The 21,671-nt window shown below is 31.6% G+C and overlaps 1 protein-coding gene across 2 annotated transcripts; it reads left to right on the top strand.

Annotated features, from left to right (window-relative positions):
• The first annotated feature begins 619 nt into the window (after positions 1-619).
• On the top strand, positions 620-20,567 carry LOC132700688 (mpv17-like protein). 2 transcript variants are annotated; one of them, XM_060668176.1, is made up of 7 exons: positions 620-876; positions 10,276-10,314; positions 12,190-12,258; positions 12,922-13,054; positions 17,140-17,228; positions 18,067-18,179; positions 20,317-20,567. In XM_060668176.1, exons 3-7 carry the CDS (start codon positions 12,245-12,247, stop codon positions 20,517-20,519), a joined length of 552 nt encoding a protein of 183 aa, XP_060524159.1. In that variant the 5' UTR covers positions 620-876; positions 10,276-10,314; positions 12,190-12,244; the 3' UTR covers positions 20,520-20,567. The 2 variants fall into 2 exon arrangements, with proteins under 2 accessions (XP_060524159.1, XP_060524158.1); XM_060668175.1 differs by lacking the exon at positions 10,276-10,314 and having other exon boundaries at positions 621-876.
• The last annotated feature ends 1,104 nt before the right edge of the window (positions 20,568-21,671 follow it).

Consider the following 21,671-nt stretch of genomic DNA (forward strand, 5'->3'; position numbering starts at 1 on the left):
GTTGATAACCATTGATTTTCAGTTCGGATAGTGATGTGACAATTAAGGTCTGGATGTAGATGTTCTTAAACTGTAAACAAGTGTTACATCTGATTTTCTTTTAATAATAAGAATGAAGGATTATTATTAATTTCTAATTCAATGGTAAAACTTATGTTAGTTTGTATAGAACTTAAATGGCTTAAAAAAATATGTTCCAGGCAAGCATTTTGCAATGAAAGCTTTTTATTACAGGTTCTCGGATTTTAATGTATCTGAAATAATATTGAGAGTTTCAGAAATAAAGACTTCAGTAAAGAGGGATTCTACGTCAAAATTAACCAGAATATGGTTTTGAAACTAATATAATGGTTTTTATTTGTTCAGTGAAGTGCAATGAAATAATTACGAAACTGTCAATTTTCTCTGTAAAATGGTGCTAAATAGCTCGTAGGGAAAAAACAACCTTTCTTTTTATGCATTTATAAGGTATCCTGTATCAGCCTTCAAATTTTTGTTTTTTTCTATCGCCAGCTGTTTCACAGTTGACGTTGCACTATTGGCAGACCCTGTATATATGTACTATTTCATTACTTTAAAAACACGATTAGCATACCTTTGCTAAAGTAAAAGCTTATGGGAGGTTTTCGAGGCATGCGATTCGAACGCTGTACGATAAAATATTCATTCATTCAGGTCGACAATTTGTATTCTGTTTAATAATAATTGGTTCCTAAGCGAACACTCTGCTACTCGTAGTGCACCCATTCGAACAAAACCCCGATCTGAGTATACTTCATATTTGATCGTTCGCTTGATATTGCGTGTAGCGTTGCCACGTTGATTAATCGGTTGGAGAAACTGATTAAAAGTGTTCCCGATACATTTGCATCCCAGGTAGGCGTTTATTTTTTATTTAGAATTAATTAATTTAAGTACTCTGAAAGTCTAACATTAACTTCTATTTATTGCCCACTTGATACACCATGCACGTACACAACGCACATATTTAGGACGTCGGTCTATGATAATATCAAACGAGTTGGTAGATATGACGTGCGTGTTTATATTTGCTTTTGACAATGACAACAAATGTGGACTCGCTTTACGCTGTCGTTGGATCAACGTAACAGAATAATAATTAATCTATTATTAGATTCCTTCAGATTATTCAATGGGACATTTAAAATGTTTATTCCACAGAATATTAAATAATAAGAATGCTAACAAAGTGACGAGTGAGATAGTTATAGTCTATTTCCGAAAGATGCAGAGAAAAAAAACTCATTAGCTATTCAAAGGCGCTACAGACTAATCCTACGAATGCTTAGGTGCAAATTATAGCAAGATGGCGCGAAAGTAAAACAACGTCTTTATTTGGCTCGTTCGATTAATTTTGTTGAAATACCGGTTCCAAAGTAATAGACAGAAAACGATGATGAAATATCAGCAGCATAATGGTCATTTAGTCCGCCGATACGATGGAAATAAAATGCAATTATCAAAATTTTTAACGACAAAATTTTCCAAGATATAGCCACAAAAGTTATGGAAATGATGGAGAACACTATGAAGGAAAAATGAAGAGAACATAAGTGTGGGATAATGGCTAATATTTAGATTAATCGGCGTGTGGACTCTCAAACTACAAACAATTTTCTTAGACACTCAAGCGAAATTCTTGGTTTGGTCTCTATGAGAAACAAATATATCATCCTTAGTAGCGATTTTATTATGACTTACTTAACGAAGAACACGCACTCTCAAAGATTTAAAAATATTATAGACAGTTTCAATCTAGTTCAAAATATCACTCAAACTGACTAGAATAAACTTGGTAACCAATCGTCTGATTAATGTTATTACATCTAGTCGTGCACTCACCTCAATTAAATCAGACTCTATTCCTGTTTCTCAATCTATTACTGATCATATCCTAGTGTATACTGTTTTCCGACATTCCGGCGTCCCAGTATTAAAAAAAAAGCATATATACCGGGAGTTTTTGAAGGAAGAATTATCATTGCAGTGGGAAAGAATTTATAGAATAACGAACACTGATGGTTAGGTAAAAATTATTGATAATTTTATTTTGGAAATACTGAATAAATATTATATAAAATTATTTTTTGGGTATATTTTCACAAAACAACACGAATACATTCACTAACATGACCGTCAGAATTGACAAACGTCAAAATTCAAACCGTGGGAAATATCTCCTAAAACATCCGATTGCTCCCAAACCCGTGCGGTAAAATCCCGGAAATGTCCGAAGTGGCTCGGATTCGTGGGAAACTGAACTGACGTGGTAAAGTGACGCGTCCCACACGCTAGATCGGTGGTTAATTAGGTATTTTACAGACGGGAGTAGAAAAAAGTATGTACGAACAGGGTCTCCTCATGATCTCATATCCTATAGGCAACTAAGAAATTGTACAAAACATGCAATAACTGGGGAAAAGATAACTTATTTTAATAATCGTGAAAAACGGTCAGGAATTTTTGGGACATTGCTAAGAAGTTAAATATTTATAAAAATGAGAATCGCTTCGAGACGCCAGAACTTATTTTAATAATCGTGAAGAAAGGTCAGGAATTTGGGGACACTGCTAATAAGTTACATATTTCTAACAATGAAAATCGCTTCGAGATTCCAGAAGAATTCCAATGATACTTTTTTAAAACTTCGGGTTTTCGGTTTTTGTTGAGTCGAACTAGCTAACCTTTCGCCAATCAACCTGTTGACTTCTTCAGAGTTTCACTGAAACTGTTTCAGTTTTCAAATTTCAACAAAAGGCGACGCAGGAGGAATCCAGAAGTTTTATAAAAAGTATTACAGTAATCTGCGGAAGTTTCATTGACAAATTAACTCTAATGATGCGAAGAAATCCAGAATTTTTTCCAAGAGACTGACAACTTACCAGATACCACCTCTCGCGATCTATTAAACTTTTACATTAATAATGTGGGAAAAGACAAAATATTGAACTTTCAGGTAATTAATGAAACAGCTCTTGAAAAAGTAATCGCGGGATTAATCCAAACGCAATTGGGGAAGATGGAATCTCGATTCCATCCACAGTATTTCGGAGCAAAAATACCTATATATCTGGAAAAAAGCAATAACTAAACATATTGCCAAGGTGCCAGACCCCAAAGAACTGAACAATTTTCGACATCTAATTATACTCTCACCTATTTCTAAATATTCGAAAAAAAATATTTGTAAGCAAATTACTGAATATTTATAAAACAACAATCTGGGGAACTAGTTTGCATAGTAAATGATATAAGGTACAATGAGGAACAGGGGAATGGTACTTGTATAGCACTGCTTGATTTTAGTAAGGCGTTTGATTCAAAATTTATTATTTGAAAGGCATTTTAACAGGTTAGTTTACGAGTTTAAGTTAGGAAAATTACAACAACGAGCTTTTTGATCAAATTTCCGAGTTCAAATTGATTAAGCAAAGTTTTCCGCAGGGTTCGGTAATTTCACCAATTTGTTTTTTCTTCATATGTGTTTGACATGAATCAGTGCGTGAAACATTCTAAGCTCAAACAATTTGCTGACGATTCTGAAATTCGCTTGCCAATATCCAAAACATTAAAGAAATTCAACAAGAACTTAACGCAGACCTTAACAATTTGGGTGTATGTGCAACAAATTATGACCTACAACTCATCCTCAAAAATCTCGAGTTATTATTATCAACAAAAATAAAATAAACTTATCCGAGAAAACATTAAACAAAACATTTACATTCAGCTTGGAAATAATGTTATTCGAGTTGTAAATATAGCAAAAAATTTGAGTTGGACATTTCACAACTTTCTATACTTTTGATTTTCACATTAAAAAAACTTATGGCTAGTTATATGGCTTGTTATATATACAGATTAAAGTAGTTTTTAAATACAAAACTAAAATATTTTCTCTGCAATACTTTCTTTCACTGTCTGATTATGTAGATGTGGTGTACTGAGATTGCCTTTCCGGGCAAACTAAAAAATCAATTCAAAAACTGCGAAACTCCTGCATATGTTTTGTTTTCAACATACCTTACCGTAGTCATATATCTTCTTTTCTAAATAAATTCAATATTTCAAACATGAGCAATCGAAGGAAACACATAGGTTTGTTTATAGAATTATGAAATCAGGAAAACCGATTTATCTGAATCTATATCTAAATTTACCTTACGTAATACCTTATTGTAGAACATCAGCATTTCAGAGATCATTTACTAGTCAGATAAAAAAATTACTTACAAAACAAAATCTGCTTTCACAATAATTAAATTAAGTTAAAAGTTTTTTTATTGTTGTAATATGTTTGAACTCCCACAGCAGCTTCACCGTCGGTTGGGGTTTTTGGTTGGTTTGGTTGTTTTTTGCCATACAAAATGGAACGTGCTTTTTGAACTGAGAAGTTCGATATGCTACAATGTTGTTATATATTACGCTATAATAACTCCTTGGAAGCTGGGTGTATATATTTAAATAACTAGTCAGATAAAAGGCAAGCAAGAACAAAAACTTTTGGAAAATTCAGAAATAAACACTGCGTCAAGAAAGAGTAAATAATGTATTGCTAGCTGAAACTGAACTGATCTGAAAATAAGGAAACATCCATTACAAAACTAGAACGTGCAACTACAATCGCGAAATCTACTGCTTATTTATTTTAAGAAAAAAAAAATTTCACCCAGTCGAATTTCAAATTTGTTAAGCGCTGAGTGATGAAGAAAGACCCAGCCAATTTTGCGAATGGTATACTAAAAAGTGTGAGAAAGATGAAAACTTTCCCCATAAGATTATTTTGTCAGGCGAAATGCTCATTACTGGACAAGAGGTAATCCCCGATTTTCTAGACATCAACATCTTTTTGAATTTAATATGTGGGTTTGTGATTTTTGGAACACATTTAATAAGCCATTTTTTTATAATGATTCTCTTAACTCTTAACCAACAGCAGTTTTGTGGTTTCCTCGTTCGCTGAATCTTACTCCAGTAGATTTTTTTTTAAATGGGGATATTGCAAAAATTATGTTTACCAGTTAGTTTGTGAGACTGAGGATCAACTCAAAAGACTAGTTCTTGAACCTTTTCAAAATATTACAACTGATATGTTAAGAAATGTTTTGTTGTTTGAATATTCTTTATATATTTTTTTGTAGCAAGTTCTTGTTAAGTAATTTGTTTAATGAATTAACAAGTGACGCGATCTACCTATTTTTCTTTTAGTTTATTTATCATGTCAGCGCCCACTATTCGAAAACTTTGAAAATTCACTAGAAACTATTTTTTTAGATTTAAATAATGTAGAATAACATTGTGTCGTACATCGTTGTATTGAAATATGAAATATGAAAATAAAAGTTGATGATGTTTTTGCCGTATCGAAACGTCGTACTTAAAATTTCTTAGCGGTCTCTTGTAGAGTTCAAAAAGTGGCAACGAGAAAGTGACCTTTATTTTTTAAATATCTTTAAATAACACCAGAAAAAAATTAAAATTAAATCGGCAAATTTAGATTTTTTTGGCGCATCATTGGAAGTGATAGGATTTTTTTTAATTTTTCTTAGCAGCACGTTATTAACCTTTACATTTTGCAACTTTTTTTTTAAATTTAACCATCTTCTGTATCTCTTATGGTTTATAATATCCCCAAGATAGACATTCTTATCTTGGATACACTGTCTAGATATGCAGCTTTAGAACATCTTACGAAGTTGTCCCATGGCTATTTCCATCTTTTCAGACCTTCCCAATCTTCTCGCATTCGTTGGGCGTGCCCATATTAAATTAGTTGCTTTCTGTTGATACGATCAGCTATGGTTCCTTCAGTTCCTTTTTGTTGTTTTATTATTTTATTTCTTATCCTTTCCCTCTGTGCAATTCGTAAAGATATCCTAAAAACACCCATTTTCACAATTTCAGCTCTTTTCATGTACTTATTGGGTGATTCGACAGGTTTCTTCTCCATGAAATAGGGTACGCTTTATCATTGTTTCTTTGTTTTGTTCATTAATATTCCATTAAGGCACGCTATGATTCTTTTTGTTTGAATGAATGTTTTTTCTGTCTCATTAGTGTCTCCTTATTGGTGGGTTGACTTCCTACGACATATACTTTGTTTTGTTTTTGTTGATTGTTAAACCCCATTCTCTATATTTCTCAAAGAGATTTAGCATGTGTTATATGTGCTTAAATATTTTATCAAATCACCAAAATACTCTTCAAAAACAAACAACAAAAGGTTAGAGAACTTTCTCTTAAAAATTCCTTCCCTTCTAATATGAATGATTATTAGTCTCCTCATTTTTCCCAGAATAGCTAGATTTTCTGCTTTGATGCTTTAAAAAAAATATTCTTCGGCCAGTCGGTTGACTGTTCAAAGATCAGATATAGTTTATTATTATTATGGAGAACAAATCACATGATGGATATTTAAAAAAAAAGTGATAATAATGTTTTGATATTAAAGTTATAATTTTTATTTTAAAAGGTTAGACTACAACGTGTTATTAAACAGTTACATGCCTAGTAAAATTAAATACATAAAACCTTTGAAAAACAAAATAATTGAGAAATAATTTTTTCTTTAAAAATGTAATAAGTGTAATATGTTATAATATAGAATAATTAATGTATACCAGTTATTATAATAATCAGGGGGTAAGAGCTGTGAAACGACTTTCTGGCACATAAGGCCTGTGGACCAATTGCTCGAAACAATCCATCAAAACATATCAAAAACACATTTATTTCTCTATATTTCTTTATGTTTCGCACATAGATACAATGGCATTTTAAATAATATTTAAACGAAGCAGTTTCGGTGGCTTGATAAAAATGTTGCTTATACAATGGATATTCTGAAAAATATTAGTACTATGGACTTAACTACGGATGATTAGACAGAGTGCGTCGATAAAAAAAACAAAATCAATTTTTTTGAGAAAGAAGTGACGTACTGTTGAAATGGCATTGAGTTTTTTTTTATTTCATTTTGTTCACTAATTCACATTAAACTAGTTTACTACGAACCCGAAGTAGCTTTCCTAACTTTAAAGAAAAAATTAACTGTTTACGTTTGTTTTTATTACTATAAAATTTAAAATAGACTTGTTAAAAGCTTTGTTAAAATTCGTACATAGCGAAGTTAAGAGTTTCGTTTGTAATATAATAATTTACATTTGAAAGAGAAAGAAACATAGCTTTGATTTAGTTTTGAAAAATTTTAATTTGGTTTGTTTGTAAAAAAGCAATTATAGTTTTTGTCTTTTCATAACTACAATCTTAGAAATAGGCATGTTTAATTTGGCGGTTAAGCCTAATACTGTTTGTTATCCTGACTATTACTTATATTTGGACTTATATGTTCTTGTTACCAAACTGCGATCTCTTAATTGTGATACACCTCCTAACTAAATACTGGGAATAACTGTTTATTATATATTTCAAAAATTTTTGTTAGACATTGTTAGGCAATGCGGGGTATTTTCGTGTATAGTTGAATAGAAAGCAGGCATAATTTTATAGTTGTGCCCTTTAGTGTACTGGGCGATCATTTTTTAATGGGGTATCTTGCTTATGACCAAAGATAGAGGAATACAAGTTTTGCGACACTATGCTACTTTTTCCAAAAATAACAGCAAACAGAATTTTCGTAGCCCCTTTGATTTTTGAGATACGGGATGGTTTTAAATTTTGGATAGCCCTCGTATTTCGGTTATTTAAAAGCTTCAATGGCATATTCACTTTTTTTATATTTTAAATTACTTTCGACAAATAAACCAAATTTATAGCTTTTTTGAAAAGATATCTAGAACATCTCAAAAATATATAAAAGTTTGCTTTTTTTAACTAAGGTTGTTGTTTGTTGGCCATGAGGGATAATAAAAAAAACCTTTATTTAATTTAAAACGGAAAAATATTGTTAATTAATATTTAATCCAAACTAACATTTTTAGACCACCTATAAAATTGAAATAAAATTTAAAAAAAAAACAATGAAAAACATTGAATTGATGGCTAATGAAATTGGATCACAACACACGGATTATGCATCTTATTGCATTTGTAGCTCTCAAATGGCTATTTCAGTGCCATTTCATTTTGTAGGTATCACCACAAAAAGAAATCCAAAATCGATAAATATAGTCATTAACCACTATATAGTGGTCCAACTACGTTAAAGTTTGAAATGCCTCAGGCGGCATTGATATTTTCATAGGTGGTGATTGTAAGGTAATAATTTTCCGCGCATGTCTCTACATTTCAATGAGTGCAGTTTACATTGCGCCATTTTCTTTTTAAACAGCGATTTTCAGGCACTTAATTCGTTTTCCCAGAATATTTAACCCGATGTAGGTTTATTTCGAGAAAATACCGCATCCAAACTTATTGTCGATCCGTCAGCGGCCATGTTGGTTGTTGAAGTAGGTTGTTTCAATCCAGTTTTTTTACATATCTTTTGAACCCGTGCTTTAATAATAATTAATAAGAATCCCCCACTTTACTACAACAACTACCTGGATTTATTCGGATTGAAGCCAAGAGATTAATTTCATTAGTCTCTTTGTATGCTTGCTTACAAAATGATCCATGTTTTTAAATCAACTTGATTTTGATCTTCTCTTATACCATGTGATGATAAATAGTTTTGATTTGAAGAAACTACAATAATGAAAACCAGCTTCATGCGCATTTTCGTTAAACTGAATATAACAAACTTGAATGTCCTATTGTTTATCAATTTTCAAATTTAATATTGACTGCCTTAGTTGGTTTTGACCCTTTAAGTAAAATTTGGCACACAAATTCTGACAGTATTCTGACAAAAACTCAAACATTTCTGAATATGACTTTTTTTGCGACATTTCTTTATTTTTCTATTACACTAATATAACAAATTCTCTCTACCATGTAAATAAGTAAATAGTCTAGATAGTAGTAGTAGAAGGGGAAAATTAAGTCATATTTGTCTTGAATACATTTGGTCAATGTTCTACCATTGTAATCATGCCCATGGTTAGCCATCAAGACAGTTTCCTCAAAGTGGACTTTATAAATCATGAGGTACTGGTTACACAGAATGCAACTTCATTCGAAAACAGAAAAACCTAATGCAAATTCTTCGAAGTTGGTCAAAATTTCCTATAAAATTGACATGACGATTGAGGATTTTTGTTACACTTTATATCGGACTGTCCCGGTTTCAAGCGGTAAGCTGTATACTAGCGCCACCTATTTGAATTATCACTAAACATAATTCAAAGCAATTGGGATACTCTACAGTTACATTAGATTTTGAATTATTATTTTGTAAATTAATTCAATTTGTTCAGTCTCCGATACAGTACTAAGCCTTGGAATATAGAATTCATTATACAACCTGTCCGTAATATAATTAAGAATTCTGTTCTGAAGCACTTGAACAGTGTTAAAGTTAGTATTTTCTGCTCCTTTCTGTAAAATATCTAATTATACACCGATCTAGCGCGCGTCACTTTACCATGTGAGTTTCTTGTCCCACGGATCCGAACCACTTGGGACATTTCCGGGATATTACCGCACGGGTTTGGGAGCAATCGGATGTTTTCGGAGATTTTTTCGCATTTGTCAATTCTGACGTTCATGTCAGTGAATGTATTCCTGTTGCTAGAAAAAGTATAGTATGCAATACGTTTGGTAAACTTTTTAAGTCGGATGCCGTTTACCACACTCGTTGTATAATATGCAAATATTTCAATTGTGAGAGGAAAAAGGCATTATATTTTTTTATTATTTATGTATTTTTTTTTGTAATTTATGCATCTGCGTATTATTGGAGTCATTGATAATTTTTTTCCTAATATATTGAATATGCTCGAACCAGTTTAATTTATTATCAGTTAGCAGACCTACGTACTTTATCCGCTTAACCTCGTCGATTTTTTGATTACTTATTCGTATGTTAAAAGTTTGTATCTGCTTATTTTTTGTTTAAATATTTGAAATTTGGTTTTGTCTGGATTTATTTTTACCTTGTTATAATATAGCCAAATTAGGTTTAGATTAAGGTCACTACTAACATTATTATTTAATGTTTTTTGCTCCCCGCCTGTGGAAAATAACTCAGTATCATCAGTAAAAGCGAAATATTGTGCTCCAAGCCAAGCATTTTTCAAATTCATCACGTAAAGTGAGAACAGTAATGGCCCCAGCAGAGAGTCCAAAGGCAGCCTGCACTCACTCAATTCCATTTCATTATTTACATCGTCTAACTTGACCTATTGCTTTCAGTATATCAGTATGGGCTTTCACCCCTTTTTTTATTCTAAGGTATGTATTTTTTCAAGATTTTATCATACTATTTACTTTATTTTTTATGGCCTTATAATTAATTCCATTTGAGGATTTTGAGGATTCGTTTCTTAAATTTTATGTAATTTTATATAATTTTTATAATTTAATATAATATAAGTAAGTCAGCGTTGATCCATTATTCTTTTTTACATATGTCAATAATATAATAATAATGTTTTTCTTGGCTAAATATTTAATTTATTACTTTTATTTTATGTCGTTCTTTAGGTTTATATATTATAATTTTTTCGTCTATTGAAAATTTGATAAATCTGTGATTTAAAAATGAAATGTATGAAACTTTTACGAGATATCCCGTAACACCATCCACAAATGGACACTCTGTAAAGAAAATGGCGATGTACTTATCCCTCATAATAATTCCTATTCTTTAGAATTCATTCTGATTCAAGACAAAATAGTAAAGTCTGTTCATAGATATAAGAAAGCGACTAACTGATACGAATTAAGGATAGACCCGGGGAAGCTGTAAGAATGAAATATGGCCGAACAGGTCCGTACTTTGCTTACAATTTAATTATTTGGGGTTTTGTTAGGAAATATACTAAACACTATTTATTTATTTATGCATGCATTTATGTTTAAATCTAAAATAGCAGATTTCAGTTGGTGCCAAACGTGTTCAATGGGATTAAACATAGACTGGTGAGGTGGAAGCCTTAAAACTGTATGCCCTAGATTTTTTGCATAATTATCATAGACGTATTCCTTTTGTAGGTTCAAGTTTTGTAGAACCTCAATTAATTGCTTTGTGTCACATGAGGAAGGGGTTTTAGTCAACTGTCTACTGTGATATTAGGAGGAATGTTTGGAACTAGTTTGTTTTTAAACTAACTTTCAAATAAATCAGCGGTGGTGTCCAGAGAAGAATCTCTAATATTTTTCGCAGACAGAGAAAGTCCATTTGGAATCCAGCCAGCATGCAAAATAGTTATTCTTTTACCTCTTTTTGATGGCGCGTTTGTTTTACACTTATTAATTGAGTCAGCCCAACCCTTTTTCGGGGTATCATAATTGTCGAACCAGGTTTCATCCAAGTAAATAATTGGATTTTGTTTTTCTAGAAATTCCAGTCGTCATTTCCGAATTCTAAAAGATTCCATTAAAAGTTGCCTTTTGTCAATTTTTTTAAATCTAAAACGCATGTGTTGAATACATTTCCATAAGGTAGTTCTGCCACATTTAACACCGGTTTCATCTTTTTCATGCCTCCTAATTAAGATATCTAATGTAGGCACCCTTTGTTCCTCGTATAACTGGTAACTTTTCATCACTTTCACCTACACTGGAGAAAATGTCAGAATCGCTTCTTTTTTTCCTCGTTGAAGTGAGATGATTCACAATTTTCCATACAGTTGATGTTGGAATTTTCGTCAATGTGGCCGTTTCTTCTAAAGATGTTTGCTTGCTGGCGCCACGTTCAATGAGAGTCAAATAAATATTGTTTATAACTTCCTTAGTCTCAATAGAATAGTGTTTTCTACATTTGGGTGGGAACATCTCCTGAGAGAACTAGACTCGCACATATTTTGCATAATTCGCACACGATTCAACACACGCTGTATTACACACGAAATAAGAATGATTACTAATAAACTTAAACTAAGTAGTATACCAAACCAAAGAATATTAAACACAGGTAGGTATAAAAAGATTTTCTATTACGGACCACAATTTTACCTGAATTTAAATTCCGAAACTTTAGGTAATAATCTTGTTGCATTGTATGTTAATGACCACCCTTGGATAATCCCATTCAAAAGCAATTGGCCACTTTCTTATATCTATGAACAGACCATACCAGTATATATATTAAAGATATTATTTCAGTTTTCGCAAACCGAAGATTTCATTCTTGCCAATTTTGGAAATAAAACCCATCGATATGGCGGGTATCAGGTAAGAAACTTTAAATTTACCTCTCTTATTTACTTACTTACTTACTGCCAGTACCGGACGCTTCTTCATTTAAATAGGACCATTTGAGAAGTTTACAAATTTTTCTGAAAGGTTGCACATGGCGTTTTGTCCAATTCAAATGTCGTAAGCCTGAAAAATGTCATATAGTATCGTTAAAATTTTGGTGAATAGCTTTTGTGTTAGCAGCATGAAGCATATGGTACCTTTATTGATAACATTGCTGCAAACCTCTAAAATTTTTTAAGAACATAAGCCTCCATGTTCTTAAAGAAATCGCAAAAAAAGACATATGGAGATATAGGATGTCCTAATAGTGCGCCGGCGATATCTTCGAAACGAATTGCGATAAGAAAACTAAATTAGAAAGGTACATAGGTGCACGAGGTGGATAACCTAAAATTATTTTCAAATAGGATATACTCTAAATGCCTAAGAAGGATACATAATATTGTTTCTTCTGAAATTGCACTTAAATTTCTTCACCTGGATTTCGGCCATTCATTTTAAACTCAATTGCTATAACGTCCGCTGTAGCTGCAACTTTTGCTGCATTGAAATTTGGTAGTTAGGTTATTACGAGTTTGAAGGGAGCAAATTTGAAATAAATGGAGCTAGGTAGATAGGTAGATTTTCTGTTTGTAGGTTGATCAGTAATCTAAGGGTCGCCTTTAGGACATTCTTAGTGAATCATCCGATCGTAGGAAATGCGATCGTGTACGGAACATTATGCGTGGGAGCCGAAACATCCCAACAATCTCTCAACAAGAAGATACTGGTATGCCATCAGACCATCTTTTATATTTTTTGAACGTGATTTTGTAATTTGCATTTGTATATTTTGATGTTTTTTGCTCTTTGCCCTTGTAATATAAAAGTCAAATGTTATTTTGAGTTCAAAAATATATTTCTTTTGGTTTCCTGACTAACAATCTGTGTGAATTGTTAATGAAAACTACAGTAATTTTTGGAATATATTTCCAGAAAGACATGGCGACAAAGAAAATCAAGTTGAACTTATATACCAAATACTGATCAACACATCATATACAGTGTGTCACGCTTCAGAAATGTACTCCCTTGTAAATTCTTCGTTTATTGTTCGATTTTGATAATTTTTTTTGGAGAGATACCTCAGAAATGCACTAAAACCTAATTTTGCTTATTGCTTAAAACTAAAGTACATCTCTAACTTTTACAAAAGACAGGGTTTTTTTAAAGGATAAATTGGCAACGAATTCCTATTCATAAGAACTTAGAATCTTACAATAACAACTTCTATCATGTTTTAATACATGGTGTTTCAAATATCGTTTGGTTTGATATTGATATTTTCTTTTTTTGGATAGAAAATAGAGCACTAAAACCTTATGTCTCGCAGGTATTTAAAACCTGGCAAAGTACTCCACATTTTTAATAACATTCTGTATCTGTAAGTCTGTGTTGTCATGTCATGTATCTTCAGCGGATCAACATTCACCATGAAGCGGTAAGTATTTTTTTTCAAAATTCTAGGTTAAATGATATCACCGAAACCACAACACATACATCATGGACCACGCTCTCTATGCGTTCCTTTCAATTTTGCCGGGTATTTGCTTTATACCTGTGAACACAATTTTTTGTTTTTCCACGGGAATTTATTGTCATTAAAGTATTTATATAGTATAGAGAATAATAGCGGTCCAAGAATAATGCTCTGCGGTATACCGCAGGTAACATTTCTGCACTGAGTTCTGTTACCGAGCTAGTTTTTTATTAGATTGTAAATACATCTCAAAAACTCATCACATCTCATTTTACTAGAGTGAGAGATGCTATCAAACCCCTTGAAGAGATCCAAAAATGTCGATATACTAATCTGTTTCGAATATAATGATAACCTAAATTTGCCCTGAAAGATTACAAATTGCGTCCTGAGTGGATATTTTCTCCCTAAACCTACACAGAAAGTTCACAATTCGTATTTTTATTGTCTTTGAATAATTTTTGAAATTACTGATAACTTTGAATATGGGCTTCATTATACCAGTTTTGATATTGGTGATGTTTGGTCAGTCACCTGCTTCACAGTTTCAATTCACAACTAAGAGATATTTTCTATATAATTTGATGGAAGGATTATACTATCTGCAAATTTCCTGTCAATACTACTATAACGAAAATTAAACTGTTTGAAATTTGGATAGTATTAATTTGGATTTTATTATCATCTGTCTCTATTTTATTTATCTTAACCCTGTCCCTGTTAGAATCTTAGAGTCTAGCTTAGCGGCTTTTATTAAAGATATAACTCTGTATATGGACCTTTTAGCTAGACATTGGATCTATCTGTTTGAAATATGAATACTATCAATTTGGATTTTATTATCATCTGTCTCTATTTTATTTATCTTAACCCTGCGCCCCTGCGCAGAAGAATTACTATTTTTTGTTAGAATCTTATACAGATATAGTCTTGCTTAGCGGCTTTTATTAAAGATCTAACTCTGTTTATATGGAAACTATATGAGCGTTTTAGCTAGACATTGCTTGGATCTACCTGCAATCGCATACAGATTATTTTTCTCATTAATAAGGCTCAATAACCTGTAGGACTAAAATGTTTTGATTTAATTCTGTGTAGCTATAGTCCACATTAAATGGTTTCCTATTTTTCCTTGTCTAAATCTAGTTTTAAGTAATTGTAATCCGTATAAGTCTTTGAATCATTATTTTTGTTTTGTGTTACACTTTTTTTTATTAGAAAGACAGCCACGATAGGAAAATGATCCGTTGTATCGTTTTCAAAAATATATGATTTTGCATTTATTTCTATTTTAGTTTTAGGAAAAATATGTACCACTTGCAAGTCGAGTTACTAAATTGATAAATGAAGAAAAAATATATGTTTTTAAAATATTTTCATATTTCTAGACATAATCTACGTTAGACAACAAATTGACATTTGTGTTATCCTCGATAATGTGGCAAACAAATTTTCTTCGTTTATCAAGGCCATCAACGATTGGTTAAGGTTTTTAATGTCTAATTATGGGAATTTATATACTGCTGTCAAATGCATTTCTCGATAATCCACTTTTACATTTAGTTCTAAAATTCGCGTTTCACCAAAGGGACTACGTTGTAAGTGTAGTACAAAATATACTTGATATATTTCACAACACCATCGTTTTTATTAAATTTTCCTTCGTTGAAGAGGATGTTATAAAATTTGTTCTTAAGTCATTTAAGTACAGACATGGTTCGTCGAAGCGCTTTGCCAAGCTTCTTATATTAAGGTGGATAAATATCATGTTTTGAAAATGTTTTATATAAAAATGTGTGTTTTTATTCGTTTCTCCTTGTTCTGTCTTTTTGGCGGTACTTTTCTTTTTTCGATAATGTCGTCTTCATAGGAATCTTTTCCCACATGTAAATCGTCAGGATTCGCCCCTTTCTTCGATTGGCCAGTTTTTCTTTGCGAATTAATTCTTTTATTCATTTTCGGTTCAGTACATCCCACATCAAGTATATTTCATTATTTTTGTGTAGTTTCTTTAAGCATTTAACATATTGTTAAATCGTGCGATATTGTTATGTTAGTGCCTTAAGAGGATTTTAGGAGTTTTGTCTTACACCAATTTGACACAAATTCTATTTTTAAAAAATCAACTCTCACTCGATTCAATTGCAGATCTAGTTCAGTTTTGCGTTTTACTATTTCTTCCAATACGGTAGGATTGACTTCCGGCATTCTCATGTATGGCCCGCTTTACGAATGCCGCCGTGTTTTGCCGCATTAATCTGATAATCAGGCATATAGAATTCTTTTAAATTGTTGGTTACAATTAATAAACAGCTGTCACAAATATACACAGAAATTGTTCATTTTGCTCATATATTCCAAATTGTAAATAGATGTAAACTTGATGTTGCTCTTTGACTGTATCACAGATTTGTTGGCCTGCAAGATGTAACATCGCAATTATGTTGCTCCTCCAAGTCAAATGATTATTGAGTATTATGAGCGCAAGTGTACAATAGATATTTTCAAATACTGCATCTGGAGACAGTTGAAAAAAGTGAAAAAAAAAACAAATCCCTGCATAATCTGCAATTTTGTGGCAGCGAAAGAAAAATGGAGTTTTGTCGAAGGTTTATTTTAATTTTTTCATTTTAAACTCAAGCCAAACGAATTTCATGATTCATTGTCTGGACGGTTAAAAGAATTAACTAGTATCTACTTTCGAATACTGTAGATTTATTAATGCCATTATTTTAAGATGATACAAAAAATAAATGTCCCTCAACAAATGTTTTCAGTCTGTTATATTATTTTTTAAATTTGTATAATTATACTTTGTTTGTAAGGTCTTAAAATCACACTCAAATCGTTTTTTACAAGATAAATATCTATTTTCGTGAAACATTAATAACTTTGGTCATGGTTACTGTTAACTGGTATTTCTTGATTTTCCGAAACTTACCAAAACTAACCAAAAACTGTGTCAGTTGGCCATGACTTTAGTCGAGGTTATATGAAAAGGCCGTTTCAGTGCCTTTTACTAGGATCCATCCAAAAAAAAGAATTATCAAAATTGGGCAATAAACAAACATTCTACTAGTCGCGCTTAGGTTTAAGTGCACTTCTGAAACATCTATGCAACAAGAAAAAGATTTTACAGTTGTATATAGGGTTTACAGTTTTTAAGTAGGACACACCGTATGTATAATATTTGCCTGAAATTCCAAACCAACCAACCAAAATTAATAAAACTGATTTTATATCATATGGTTCTTAGACCTTATATTTAAGAAAACTGTTGTTAGGGGAAAACGCTAATTATTTAAATAATTTGAATAAGATTTATTTTTTCATAGAACGATACATCGGAACCGCTCGATAGACATACCATCGGTAGGTATGCAATATATGGGACCACGATTGCTGGACCGTTGTTAGCTACATGGTAAGTACGAAAGTGATATAGGGTGAATCTTATGATTATTTCTTATATAAATGACCGGTTATTCCTCTTTTATTTTAAATTATGTTCCTCGATGCATTCAATCTTGATTTTCAAATTCAAAATTCCAATAATATATGGGATGCGCTATAACGAACAATTAAACAATTAGTCGCAATGACTGTTGATATTATTTGAAACAAGCTGCGTTTTTTCATATATTCTTCTGAAATCCATTTACAACTGAACGCTATAAAAAAAGTTTTTGTCAAAGAATCCACTTATTTTATCAGATAAATCCATTTAATGGTAGGTTCCATCTGTGATCACTGAAAGTTATTTATGTAAAATCAACAAAAATTTTCCCCTTCCATATTTTTATTTTTTTATATTTGCAATTAAACAATATAAATAAATAAATAAATATATTTTTTGAAATTTCTCAGGTATTATTTAAGCAAAATACACGTTTATTGCTTTTAGAGAATTGTATGTTTCTTACGAATATATAATTTGTTTGATTTAATGTAATAATATGTTAATTTTAACTTATTAGTTGATTTAGTATTCGAAATATTTGTAATGAATACTGTATAATTTGATGTAAATAACTGATATTATATGGATGAAACACATTGAATCTACTTTCGTTCTTTGTTATATGTTTAAAAATTTAAATATATGGACTAAAGAAAACTTTCTCTATGCCTCCTCTATGGTTGATTTGTTGCAATTTTTTTCTATTATTCAATTAATCGTTTTTTTTTTCTCTTTTTTTTGTACATCTGCAAATAAATGAATAAATTTAGTACAACTACAATGAAATAACTTACTTTTGCAGGTACCGTTTCCTGGACAAACAGTTACCTGGAAAAACCACTAAAATTGTATTGAAGAAAATGGTATTCGACCAATTTACATTCACGCCATTACTTCTAGTTGTCTTCTACGTTTGTGAGTATCAATATTTGTATAGCAGGTTCTTATAATTTAACAAAAGGAAGCACCTATTGTAACTAACGTGCGTAAAGAATTATTCCGCTTATTAAAGAGAACAATATTGAAAAATGAGCATCGAAATAAGTTCATTTTTAATAATAATAATACAATTTTTTTCTAATCCCTTCTGTAAAATACCTAATTAGTCACCGATCTAGTGTGCTACATCAATTTTGACGTTTGTTAATTCTGATCGTCATGTCGAAAAAATGTATCCAAAAACTAATAGTCGTAAAAAAAGAATAGTATGCAACACTTTTGGTAAACTTTTTAAATCACTCGTTTATTATGACTTAAATGTCGTTTACCATACTTGTCGCATAGTATACTATTCTGATTCTATTTTTAAAAAACACGCACACGCAATGTTTAATAAATAATTTAGACCTAAGTTTGCAACGTGTGATAAAATCTTTTGTGACACGTCAGTGAACTGAAAATTTTACGCTCTTTACAAAAATCGATAAATCCATTTTGGCGGCCATAAGAAAAAATGAATGTTAGGGAATCTTGGACATATTAGCTATATGGGTGTACTGCTCTTTTCTAAAGTAATTATTAATTCTTATACCAATTTTTATTCAAAAGTTATTCAAATATGCCTCAAAACACTATTCGTTTCTAAATTCGACCGAAATCATCCGATTGCTTTCAAACCAGTGACTAAAGCGACAGAAGTGGGTCGTCACGGTTAACGAAGCTGACGTCTTAACTTAATGTGACACTTTCCGCACCTTAATTCGATATTTTGGTTATATTGGATATTTTAGAGTAGGGAGTTAAATTATTTATTGAGTGCTCTTAAAAATTAGTCGGCATAATTAATTTATTAATATATTTTCAGCAATGAGTATCATGGAACGGAAACAAGACGTGTTTGAAGAGTGTAAACTTTTTAAATCACTCGTTTATTATGACTTAAATGTCGTTTACCATACTTGTCGCATAGTATACTATTCTGATTCTATTTTTAAAAAACACGCACACGCAATGTTTAATAAATAATTTAGACCTAAGTTTGCAACGTGTGATAAAATCTTTTGTGACACATCAGTGAACTGAAAATTTTACGCTCTTTACAAAAATCGATAAATCCATTTTGGCGGCCATAAGAAAAAATGAATGTTAGGGAATCTTGGACATATAGCTATATGGGTGTACTGCTCTTTTCTAAAGTAATTATTAATTCTTATACCAATTTTTATTCAAAAGTTATTCAAATATGCCTCAAAACACTATTCGTTTCTAAATTCGACCGAAATCATCCGATTGCTTTCAAACCAGTGACTAAAGCGACAGAAGTGGGTCGTCACGGTTAACGAAGCTGACGTCTTAACTTAATGTGACACTTTCCGCACCTTAATTCGATATTTTGGTTATATTGGATATTTTAGAGTAGGGAGTTAAATTATTTATTGAGTGCTCTTAAAAATTAGTCGGCATAATTAATTTATTAATATATTTTCAGCAATGAGTATCATGGAACGGAAACAAGACGTGTTTGAAGAGTGTAAACTTTTTAAATCACTCGTTTATTATGACTTAAATGTCGTTTACCACACTTGTCGCATAGTATACTATTCTGATTCTATTTTTAAAAAACACGCACACGCAATGTTTAATAAATAATTTAGACCTAAGTTTGCAACGTGTGATAAAATCTTTTGTGACACATCAGTGAACTGAAAATTTTACGCTCTTTACAAAAATCGATAAATCCATTTTGGCGGCCATAAGAAAAAATGAATGTTAGGGAATCTTGGACATATAGCTATATGGGTGTACTGCTCTTTTCTAAAGTAATTATTAATTCTTATACCAATTTTTATTCAAAAGTTATTCAAATATGCCTCAAAACACTATTCGTTTCTAAATTCGACCGAAATCATCCGATTGCTTTCAAACCAGTGACTAAAGCGACAGAAGTGGGTCGTCACGGTTAACGAAGCTGACGTCTTAACTTAATGTGACACTTTCCGCACCTTAATTCGATATTTTGGTTATATTGGATATTTTAGAGTAGGGAGTTAAATTATTTATTGAGTGCTCGTAAAAATTAGTCGGCATAATTAATTTATTAATATATTTTCAGCAATGAGTATCATGGAACGGAAACAAGACGTGTTTGAAGAGTGTAGAATGAAATTCCTACAAACTTTCGGGGCGAATTGCTTGTTTTGGATACCTGCGCAGGCTGTAAATTTCTCATTAGTGCCACCAGTATACAGGGTAACCTATATAGGTACATGTTCCTTTGCGTGGATCAACGTATTATGTTGGTTTAAAAGGCAGTAAAGGAAAAACGATAACTAAGTAATCAGAAAATAAATGTATATTTTATTATTCACATAGTATTAATGGTGAGGCCAACCCGAATCAGTATCAAGTGTCGTGAGAGCTCATGCTGTTTTCGCTACCTCATAATGTTAATATGTTAATATGTTAATATGTTAATATGTCATAGTGTTAATAACAATAGTAACATGAAATACAAAAAAAAAAACATGGATCAATTTCCGAAAGTACGATAAGTATGTCATCCAAGCAACAGGGAAAACTTCACGTTCGCTAAAACCAAATCTGAAGTCCTTTGGAAGGCCGCGGTGGTCCGGCCTCGAGATGCAGAAATCTGTAGTGCTTGTAACATAATCAGAAGGGTCCTTAATCAACCACAATCACAATAGCAATTCTTTTTCATGTTCTTGCTACTCATTTAGTCGATATGAAGAAAGGCCTATCTAACGACGACCAGCAATGCAGTTCAAATTAGAGTAATTTTTAATTAATACATGGCCAACATAAGGCCTTTTTTAAACAAAAAAATTGAGACATCTAGAAGAACCAGATACTGTTTTACCTATTTTACTTAGTAGTAGTAGAAGGAAATGGTGACGATGAACGAAATTAAGGTATGTAAAACACCTCTGATCTATAACTGATTATTGACATCCAAGCGGATATCTTTTGCTTAAATGAGTTTATTGCAATCGCAATGTCACACAAAAAGAACCTTTTGATTTTTTTTTTGATATCGTGGCACTCTGAATTTATAGTTTTGTCATATTTTCGGGTTCACATTCAATTCTTAGCTTTAAAGACATGTTGCTTTCCAATGCAATATGTTTCACTTATTCTGTCGTTTCCATTTTTGTACAGAATTTTCTATTAGACAAAACTTAGGGTTAGGTAATCTTGAAATAGGTTCCAATTTCTACTAATAGAGAATAAATTGCTATAAGTAAAAACACGTAACCCATACAAAATAAATACTTCAATACTCAAAAAACTCTTTGGTTTTGCATCTACTCATACATTATAAGGATTATTATTAATTCTCTCTGTACTCGTTTCCTCAGTTATGACGGTGATGTCCCCTTTAGAATACCGCCCTTTTCTATTGTCTCATTCCATATTTCTCGATCCGGTGAACCGATACGGGAAGAGGTT

This window comes from Cylas formicarius, unplaced genomic scaffold (assembly GCF_029955315.1).
Source record: "Cylas formicarius isolate icCylForm1 unplaced genomic scaffold, icCylForm1.1 PGA_scaffold_4__25_contigs__length_36172078, whole genome shotgun sequence".
In the NCBI taxonomy this organism is placed as follows: domain Eukaryota; kingdom Metazoa; phylum Arthropoda; class Insecta; order Coleoptera; family Brentidae; genus Cylas; species Cylas formicarius.